General features: G+C 62.9%; 2 protein-coding genes across 2 annotated transcripts; both read right to left on the reverse strand.

The window, feature by feature from the left end:
• Positions 1 to 5,830: 5,830 nt before the first annotated feature.
• On the reverse strand, positions 5,831 to 8,169 carry KCNE3 (potassium voltage-gated channel subfamily E regulatory subunit 3). Its single transcript, XM_041400132.1, has 2 exons — positions 7,398 to 8,169; positions 5,831 to 6,459 (listed from the first exon to the last, which is right to left on the reverse strand). The coding sequence occupies exon 2, from the start codon at positions 6,446 to 6,448 to the stop codon at positions 6,149 to 6,151; it is 300 nt and encodes a 99-aa protein (XP_041256066.1). The 5' UTR covers positions 6,449 to 6,459; positions 7,398 to 8,169; the 3' UTR covers positions 5,831 to 6,148.
• A 161-nt stretch (positions 8,170 to 8,330) lies between these two features.
• LIPT2 (lipoyl(octanoyl) transferase 2) lies at positions 8,331 to 10,108 on the reverse strand (the record flags this gene model as incomplete). Its single annotated transcript, XM_041400140.1, has 2 exons — positions 8,331 to 8,963; positions 9,859 to 10,108. Coding segments are annotated over 2 exons (483 nt in total), but the record flags the coding sequence as incomplete, so codon positions are not given.

Here is a 10,108-nt window from a genome sequence, read left to right on the forward strand (position 1 = left end):
GTCCCAGGGAACTACTGGTTGAAGATAACGATGGGGAGGTGGACGGTCAGCAGGAGTGAGGATGCTCCTCATCCTCTCCCTGCTCCTGGAGCAGAGAGGGAGAAGAGCCTGGGCGCTGCCAGAGGAGGAAATGGGATGCAGTCCCTGCTGCGTGTGCAGCACCTGCAGCAGCACTGGTGGAGCCCGCAGAGGAGGAGAGGCATCCCTGCACGTCTCTGCAGAGCTCGGTGCTCTGGTGCTTCTGCTGCTCCGTCTCCTCCTCTGTGTTTTGTCTTCAAGGAGAGAGCACAGCAGCCCCCAAAGCCTTGGGTTTCCCCCAAAACCGGATGGAAGGTGGAACATTGTCCTTCTCCCCCTGGCAGCGCTGCTCCACGGCAATTCCCCTGGGGAGCAGGGTGGCCTGGTGGAGGACAGCAGTGGATCCTTCCCAGGAATGACTGCAGCACCGAGGCGTTGGCACTGCCCAGGACCTCCCCGGTGCTCCCCACACTGGGAAGCAACGTGAGTTCAGGAATGCTGTCCTTGTGACAGCTCAGGGCGTGGATGGGCACAGAAGTGCTGCCTTTGAACGGCAGTGAGCTCGGTGCCACGGCGCAGCCCTCGGCCCCGAGTGTCTCTGTGCACAAAGTGCCATCAGCCCTTGCAGCAGGAGCTGCCAGAGCGTTCAACTCCAGCTCTGCCTCAGTGCCAGCTGATCCAGAATGGCTGGGAAGCAGGAATGTGCTGCTCCTGCATCAGTTCCACTCCTTCCGCTGTCAACTTCTGGTTTTCTTCTTTTTCTTTTTTTCTTTTTTTTTTGCAAAATCTTAGAGAGGAGCTGTTTGTGATGTGATGGTCACTTCCCAAATGTGAGAAAGCTTTGGATGTCTGTCTCCAAGGCAGCCCTGGCAGATGCTCTGAGCAGCTCCAGAGCAGGGCAGCCATGGGAAAAGATGATGGGAGGAGATCCACTGGTGGAGATTGGCTGTGCTGGCCTCCCTGCTGGGAGATGGCAGCAAAGCCCAGAGTATCTGAGGGTTTATCAGCCTCTAGAAGAATGTTTAAAGCTGATCACCTTGCCCCAGGGAAATTAAACCCAAGGTCTTTGTGTTTTCCCCGTGGTGCCACAGCCCAGGGAGCAGCAGCAGCACCCAGGGCCCACAGCCAGGCTGCCAGGAGAAGGGCTGCCAGGAGAAGGGCTGCCAGGCAGGGATGGAGCCAGGCTGCCAGGAGAAGGGCTGCCAGGCTGCTGGCAGCCAGCAGCTCGTGTGCAGGGAGCCGCCAGGGCCGGTGGGGAGCGTGGCAGGGCTCGCAGGAGGGAATGCAGCTCCCTGGAGCACGGCTGCCCTGCTCAGCCAGGCTGTGCCACCCTCGTGCTCCCTCTGGTTGAGACCATCCCAAGGTGTGTTAAAAGCTCTTTTCCCCAGTCCAGCTGTCGAAGAAGAGATCAGGAGTCTTCAGCTGTCGTTCTCAAGGTTGTTTATTATTTTTTGTCTAAAGCATTTTCTGTCTGGCCTGCCAAGATCTGCTCTGCAGGTCGGTACGAGGCACACTGCCCTCCCATAGGGCTGGTGTTGTCTTTTATACTGCAAACTAGGTATTCCATATTTACAGCTGTGTTCCAATACCTATCACCTGTGTTAGACAGGGACTTTCTACTCCACACCAATCCCAAAGTGCCACCATCACCAAGAAGATGGAGGCTGGGAAGAAGAAGGGAGAAGGACAGGACAATGCCCAAATCCCTCCATCTTGTCCCTAGACCCCCGTAGTCAAATTCTTCAAAATTCCACCTTTCACCCTGTGACAACTGCTGTTATGCTACTGAAACCTTTGTGCCTTGTAATTCTTCACATAAAGTTGGCAATTTGCTCCGTGGGTTGAGCTCAAAGCCACAGGGGTCTCTGGCTGCACACCAGGGTCTCCAAGGCCCTGCCAGGGCTCTGAGCCATCCAGGCAGCCAGAGGGACGTCCTGGGCTCCGACATGCCAGCCTTTCCCAGGCAGCAGGAGCCAGCAGCCCGTGCCCACGCTGCCACTTCCCTCGTGCCTCCCCTCAGAGCAGCCCCAGAACAGGCTCCCACCGTTCCCCCACAGCCCAGCCACGGATCCGCTGCGCCAAGGGCAGCCCCAGCTCCCCACGCGCTTCCATATCTCTTTCCAGACTCCCTCTGACCCGTGATCCACTGCTGTGTGCCAGCACAAGAAGTCTCCAATGAACCGGCCTCCCAGGAGCCTGGTGTTTGTTCCTAGCTGCACTGGTTCAACCCCAAATGCAGCCAGCCACAATTTGCCCAGCTGGATGTGGGGGTTCAGCCAAGACAGGCACACTCCCAGTGTTACAGCAGTTGTTTTGAGTTAGTTTCTATAAGCTTTTGGGGGTCTTTAATACACTTAAGAGAGTTCAGTTACTTTTGGAGGCATCAAAATTAGCAGGATGGCTTCTGCTGCAGTGTTGGCAACAAAAAGGTTTATTAAAGGCAAAATAACAAAGAGAAAAACTGAGTCGGGTGCAAAAGGTTTTTGTTTCTGGTAAAACATTTTGCAGAAGTGATTCGTTTCTTTGTTCACTCCTTTTTCTGGTTAATTGCCCAGGCGGGACTTTTTGGCTCCTGTCCGATTGGCTGTCCTTAAGTTTGAGGCGAAGTCCCCAAGGTCCTAAGAGGTGGCTTTTCACCTAATCGAGGAGAAAAACTTCTGGGCTTCTTTCCCTTTTAAGGGGACAAAGGACAGCTTTGTCACTCGGTCAACAGAGGGCACGTTCCTACATGCCAGCCCTTCTGTGCTGAGCCTCTCCTTGCTGCTGACCAAGCCCTGTGAGCCTGGCCAGGATCCCCTGCTCCTGGGGAGAATCCCTGAGCCCTGGCATGAGCACCCAGAGAGCTGCAGAACCCTTCCCCCGGCTCCTGAAGCAAACCCGTTTCAGGGGGCTCCCAAATCCATCCTTCCCTCACACATCCCTGCTTCCCTAGCCCTGGGAGCAGCCCAGTCTGCTGCTGAGGATGCTTCTCAAGCTGCCCCAGCCCGCGGATGCCACGGGCACCAGCCAGGCGGGAGCCGGGGTGACCCGGGCGTGTGACACCGGGACCCCGAGGCAGCTGCCACAAGGTGGCACTGGCATCTTGTCACCCAGCCTGGTGGCACCAGCCGGACTCCCCGCCGCAGGCTCTGGTCCGAAATTACCAGATTTTTTCTCCACTGGATGGACAGTGGAGCTGCCAATGGATCACTGTAACCACTGCTGCAGCAGCTGTGTCTCGCAGGAGGGATTTTCACCCTCGCAATCTTCCAGATTAGGGATGAGCAGCATTTTTTTTCCCCCCCAAATTTTTATATTTTTGCTATGTGCTGTCCTTCAATAGGGTTTTCCCCCTTGTCGCAGCATCAGAAGAGATTCCGGAGTCACCAGATGCATCCCTCTCTCCCAGAAGTGGGAAAAGCAAGAATTCCACCCCGCTGGGGGCATTTTGGGGTACCACGCTCACCACCCAGCCCCCATCCCATGGCCCCACATCCTGGCCCTGGCTGCTCCACGGCTCATCCCGCTGGAAGGGCTGGTGTGGAGGAGGACAACCCCCGGGGAGGTGGAGGAAAAGGATCAGCACAGAGTGCCTGTCCCTCCTGGCCCCATTCCCTGCTTTATTTGCAGGTGAAGGTTTGTTTCCCTTTCCCAAACTGCAGGTGCCGGATAAACGGAGCGAAGCCTCTGGAGCCGCTTCCCGCTCGGGCTCGGGCCAGGTGCCCCAGGACAGCTGTGCCCAGAGAGCCCTGCCTGGCTCGGGAATGCCCTGGGATCACCCCACGGCCGCTGGCCCGCTTTGCACCCAGGCCAGGGCAGGCACAGCGGGACCCGGCCCTGCCCCGCTGCCAAGGCTCCCAGCCCTGCCCCAAACACACTCGCAGCCGCTATTATTCCTTGGATTAGGGCTTGGCGTCACTGCTCGGGCTCAGGATTGCAACTGTGCTTAACCTTGGAATGCAGGCGGAAAGGCCCCGTGGGCCAGCTAATCTAGCTGCAATTAAAGGCGCTCATTATGCCATTATGAGCAGGTTGGGACGTGCGGGAGGGACACCGGCGCTGCCCCACAGCCTGTTCTCAAGGACAGGGACGTTTACTGGACACCGGCCACCCCACGGGCCAGCTCCAAAGGCAGCCAGCTTCCCAAAGCCAAGGAGCCCAGCAGGACCCAGAACATCCCCTTCCCGTCCTCCGCTGCACCCTCACCCCATGGAAAACGCATTTGGGACCGGCGGTACAAAAGGCCAAAGCTACAGCTGACAGCAGGAAGGAAGCAGGAAAGAGCCCGGCATCGCCATCCGGAGCCTGGAGAGGCCTTGGGAGATGCCTGGAGCCACAGACCTCCGGCCAGGCCCGCAGCGTGCCCGCGGCTCCGGCAGCGCTGCCCGCACAGCAGGGACAGAGGGACACAGGAACACAGGGACACAGGGACACAGGGACAGAGCCTCCGGCTGGGAATGCTCGCTCCAGCACGGGGATATGTCCCATCCCCGGGGATTGTCCCATCCTGCTCCATCCCGCTCCATCCCGGGGATGTGTCCCATCCTGCTCCATCCTGGGGATTTGTTTTGTCCCCCTCCAACCCGGGGGTTGTCCCATCCCGCTCCATCCCGGGGGTTTGTCCCATCCCGCTCCATCCCAGGGGGTTTGTTCCATCCCAGGGGGTTTTGTCCTATCGCGGAGTTTTGTCCCATCCCGCTCCATCCCGGGGGTTTGTCCCATCCCGCTCCATCCCGGGGGTTTGTCCCATCCCGCTCCATCCCGGGGATTTGTCCCATCCCGGGGGTTTGTCCCATCTAAGAGCTGTGATGCCACGGGAATGCTGCCCCCGAATCCCCCCTGGCAGCATGCAGGCACAGGTTATCCCTGCAGCATCCCCTGGCTCTGGCACAGAGCCGTGCCCCAGGGATCGCCTCAGGCTCTGCTCGGAGGAGAAGCAAACACGAGTGCCCCGAGCCCAGCACCTCCTTTAATTCCCTTTAATTCCCTGCCAGAGCAGCAGGGCCCAGCCCAGCTCAAACATCACAGCGTCTCAGCACCCAAAAAACCCCCTAAGCACGGTCACAGCTGCTGGCAGCCCAGGGAGGGTGATCTGAGCAGGGAGATGGGGAAATACTCTCCTTGAAGGCTCCTGCCAGCCCCGCAGACCACGGTGGGAAAGGAGCTGCCCCGCCAGCCCAGGTGGAGCCCGGGTGGGTCTGCAGGACCAGCACCTGCTTGCAGCTCACATTCTTCCAGCTCCTGCCAGCCAGGGCATCCTGGCACTGCTCAGCCAGGACTGAGCTCCTCCATGACTGAGCTCTGGTGGGTTCCAGCAACTTTGGGGGGTTCCCAGCAGCTTTGGGGGCTCCCGGCAGCTCTACAGGGTTCTCAGCAGCTCTGGGCTCCCAGCAGCTTTGGGGACCCAGCAGCTCCGGGGGCCCAGCAGCTCTGAGGGGCTCCCAGCAGCTCCGGGGACCCAGCAGCTCCGGGGTCCCAGCAGCTCTGAGGGGCTCCCAGCAGCTCCGGGGACCCAGCAGCTCCGGGGTCCCAGCAGCTCTGAGGGGCTCCCAGCAGCTCCGGGGACCCAGCAGCTCCGGGGTCCCAGCAGCTCTGAGGGGCTCCCAGCAGCTCCGGGGACCCAGCAGCTCCGGGGTCCCAGCAGCTCTGAGGGGCTCCCAGCAGCTCCGGGGACCCAGCAGCTCCGGGGTCCCAGCAGCTCTGAGGGGCTCCCAGCAGCTCCGGGGACCCAGCAGCTCTGGGGTCTCAGCAGCTCTGGGGATCTCAGCAGCTTTGGGAGCTCCCAGCAGCTCTGGGGTTCTCAGCAGCTCCGGGGTCCCAGCAGCTTTGGGGGTCCCAGCAGCTCCGCTACAGGGTTCCAGCAGCTCTGGGGGTTTCAGCAACTTTGGGGGCTCCCGGCAGCTCTACAGGGTTCCCAGCAGCTCTGAGGGGCTCCCAGCAGCTCTGGGGTTCTCAGCAGCTCCGGGGTCCCAGCAGCTCTGGGGTCCCAGCAGCTCTGGGGGGTCCCAGCAGCTCCGGGGTCCCAGCAGCTTTGGGGACCCAGCAGCTTTGGGGTCCCAGCAGCTTTGGGGTCCCAGCAGCTCCGGGGCCAGCAGCGCTGCCGCACCCCAGAGCGAGGGGATGTGCCCAGCGCGGTGCCTCCGGGGCCGGCTCAGATCATGGAGACCCTGTTCTTGATGTAGACGTGGTAGGGGTCGCTGCGCTTGTCCACCTTGCGGGAGCGGGTGTATCCCAGGATGAGGCTGCCCACGGTGGCGGCGAAGAGCGTCATGACGAACAGGATGTACATGTAGGCGTGGGCGTTGGCGTGCTCCCCACGCGTGGCTCCTGCGGCGGGGCTGGCCGGGGCCCGGCCCGGGCAGGGCACGGCCCCGTGCAGGGTCTGGTTCAGGGCGCCCAGCAGCGCCTGCAGGCTGCGCTGCCACGGCTCCGTGCGGTTGGTGCCGTCCATGTCCCCGCGGGCTGCAGGGAGGACGGGCTCACAGGGGCTGCCCCAAGGTGAAACTGCCCCCGGGGCTCTGCACGGCCCCACACTGCTCCTCTGCCACGGAGCGGGGGTGGGGCAGACCCTTTGCAGTGCCAGCAGCCCTCTCCCCGGATTTCAGTCCTTCCGCAGAGGAGATAAAGCTCCCAGGGCTCCGGGGCAGCTGCCTGCCCCTCTCTCCTCCCCGGGGCTGGGGACAGTGTGGGGACACAGCGGTCCCGAGGGAGCAGGAGGGCTGGGTTCAAAGCCTGCTTTCCTCAGGGATGTGTGGGGATGGTGGGCACAGCCCCTCGCAGGTCACTGTGAACACACCTTGAGGGGTTGCTGCCCTAAACCTCCCCGGGGATCTCCCTTCCCTGTGGCTTCCAGACGCCCTGTGACCTGCCGATCCCTCCTTTGGCATGGTGTTCTTCTGCCAGCCCCCCGGGCTCCCTTGTGCACCCTCACAGCTTGCTGGGGCGCCGGGGCAGGCACGGCCAGGAGGGGACATGGGACACAGCCCCCACGTGTGCCGTCCCCGCTGCTGTCCCCCAGGGATCCAGCCTGTCCCCAGCACTCCCCAGCACCCCTTGCCTGCTGCACCCGCAGCTCTGCCCGTGCAGAGGCAGCTGATCCCAAACGGGCCACCCTAAACTCGGGGTGCACCTCCAGGATGAGACCCCAGCTGCGAGGAGGAGGAGGAGGAGGAGGATGAGGAGGAGGAGGAGGAGGGAGGGGCTGAGCAGCCACGAGCCCACGGGCATGAGGTCGGATCTGGCTGCCTTGCTGACCGAAGAGAAGTAGGCTGAATTTGGGAAAGTCTGGGGCAAGATCTGCGTGTATCCCAGGAGGGCACCCACAGATGGGGCAGGACCTGGGGGTACCCACCTTAGGGGGGGTGTAAGGGCAGGCAGGGGAGCGGGGGGCTCGCACTCACCTCGTGCGCCCTCTGTGCCGCTGCCAGGCTGAGCCGCGACTGAGCATCGCTGCCCGGGGAGGGATGCCGCGGGCTGGGAGCGCCGCCAACCTCCTCCCCTTCCCGGGCAGAGCCACCTGCCGCGGCCACCGGCGTGTCCCCGGCCCCGGGGGCTGCCAGGGCCCCGGCGGGGCTCGGCGGGGCTCGGTGGGGCGGGAGAGCGGCGCTCCCTCCGCCTTCCCCCGGCCACGCTTTCCTGTCCCTCCTCGTCCGGCACGGCGGTCCCGAGCCCCGACACGGCACCGAGCCTGCCCGGGCACGTCGTCCTGCCCGGAGGACAGCCTGCTCCATTCCCCCCAGCCCCGCTGGGCACCCGCGGGGGGCTCACAAGGAGTGCCGGAGCTGGGCAGCAGCACAGGGACCCCAGAGCTCGTGGGGCAGGGAGAAGGCTCGGGACAGCAGCGAGGGGCTGTGCGAGGGGTCAGCTCCTGCTCTGGGCAGGGTGTGGGTACCCCAGCCTCAGGCTGGCTCCTGAGCCCGGGACAAACCCACCCACGAGCTCAGCTCAGGCTGCTGCAGCTGGGACAGCGATTTCAGCAGCACCTCCTGCAGCCCCACAGACCCCGTGCACAGCCGCAGGTCTGCACAGCTGGAATGTTGTGCAGTCCCACAGGATCCACGACAGCCGTGGCTGCTCTCCTTGCGAGCCTTTCCCCCCCTCCTCCCCCTTTTCCAGTGGCCTGTCCAGCAGTGCCTACAGCCACCTTCCTCCCGCCCTGGCGCCAGGATCTCTGCCACGTGAGAATTTCCCTGGGCTCAGGGTGAGAAAAAGGTTGTCATTGATAAAGCCTTGGGGTAAATAAATGAGAAAGGGATCGGCAGCCAAAGTTCCCAGCAACTCTCTTTATATATAAAATCCGCCTCTTTCAGCAAGGGAAGGATGACCCACGTGAGTTCATGTGAATTCATGAGCATTCACACAAATCTTTAATTTTTGTGGGGCAAAAAAAAGCAGAAAAAAACCCCACAAAAGCACCTGTTTGGGTACTTCCCCAGCAAGTGACGTGGGGACATGGTACCCACAGAGGGATGGAGACTCACAGGGCTGGAGAGAACAGCCCCAGGGCAGGTTTGGATGGTCAGTGGCACCCACGGAGGTCTCAGATGAGGGATGGAGACTCACAGGGCTGGAGAGAACAGCCCCAGGGCAGGTTTGGACAGTCCAGCAGCAGCCTGAAACCCTGTGCCACGGTCCACCCACAGTCCACAGGCAAAGGCACGAGAACTCGTCTCACAAGAGAGACCCCGGGGCTGCCCCGGCACCAAAACACCCGGCCAAGGCAGCACGGCAATCCTAATCCCCGGGCTCTTCTGCGGAGACCAAAGTGCACTCAAACACCTCCTGGAAGGAGTCGAGGAAGGGCTCGAGGACGTGGCCGACGGCGACGTGCTGGCCCAGCTCGCGGCTGAGCGAGGTGACGCCCTTGCCCTCCAGCCCGCAGGGGACGATGTGCTCGAACCACGAGAGGTCGGTGCAGCAGTTCAGCGCCAGCCCGTGCGAGGTGATGTGGTTCCCGCAGTGCACACCTGCGGGGAGAGAGCCCCCAGCCGTCAGCACCGCCACTGCCCTGCGGGGAGACACTGAGAGAGACCACGCTGCCCACACCGCTGCCAGCATCCCGCCCCGGCACGCCGTGCTCCTCTCTGCCGGGGAAACGCACAGACAGGCTCCCCAGAATTGGGGCAGATGGGCTGCAGCATGTACAGACCCTCCACCCCGGCGCTGCACCCCCAAACACCTCCCACCGCCGGGGTTTCCATGGGGAGAGCTGCAGGACCCCAGTCCAGGCTGCAGGGTCCCAGGAAGAGGCACAGGACGTGGAGGGGTGCAAGGGCAGGGGGCAAGGCCGGGGGCTGGGCTGCAGGCTGGCAGACCTGCGAGCAAGGGGTGCCAAGTGCTGGGGGCTGGGTGGGCTGCAGGGGCTCCAAACTGTGCTGCCCCTCTTCAGGAGGCCAATCCCACCCCTGCACGCTCCCCGGTGCCCACCCACCCTGCCCGGTGCCTACAGATCCAGGTTCCTGCAGGGCTCTGCCCCTGTGCCCAGGGAATCGCAGGATGGGTTGGGCTGGGAGGTGTTCCATGGGCAAGGACACCTCCCATCATATCCCAGATTGCTCCAAACCCCATCCAGCCTGGCCTTGGACACTTTCAGGGATCCAGGGGCAGCCACAGCTGCTCTGGGCACCCTGTGCCAGGGCTCACCACCCTCAGAGCCAGGAATTCCTTCCTAATATCAAACCTAAACCTATTCTGACAATTTGAAGCCATTCCCTGTGTCCTGTCCCTCCATCCCCAGTCCATCTCCATCTCTCTGGAGCCCCTTTAGGCCCTGCCAGGGCTCTGAGCTCTCCCTGACCCTTCCGTTCGGCACCCCCGCTGTCCCTCCCGGCTGCAGTGCCACCGGGGGCCGTCCCCGCTCACCGATGGCACAGAGCTTGCTGTCGCCCATCCAGACCCCGGTGAAGGGCGGCGGCAGCGCCCGGGCCGAGCGCAGCCCGAGGCGGCGGCACAGCCGCAGCACCAGCGCCTCCAGCCCGGCCACGTAGGCGCGGAGCGGGAGGCGGCGGCGGCGCAGGTCGAGCACCGGGAAGGCGAGCAGCTGCCCGGGGCCGTGGAAGGTGATGTGCCCGCCGCGCCGCGCCGCCACCAGCGCCGCGCCCCGCGCCCGCAG

The sequence above is a fragment of the Onychostruthus taczanowskii genome, unplaced genomic scaffold (genome assembly GCF_017590055.1).
Source record: "Onychostruthus taczanowskii isolate IOZ18803 unplaced genomic scaffold, ASM1759005v1 scaffold172, whole genome shotgun sequence".
NCBI lineage: Eukaryota > Metazoa > Chordata > Aves > Passeriformes > Passeridae > Onychostruthus > Onychostruthus taczanowskii.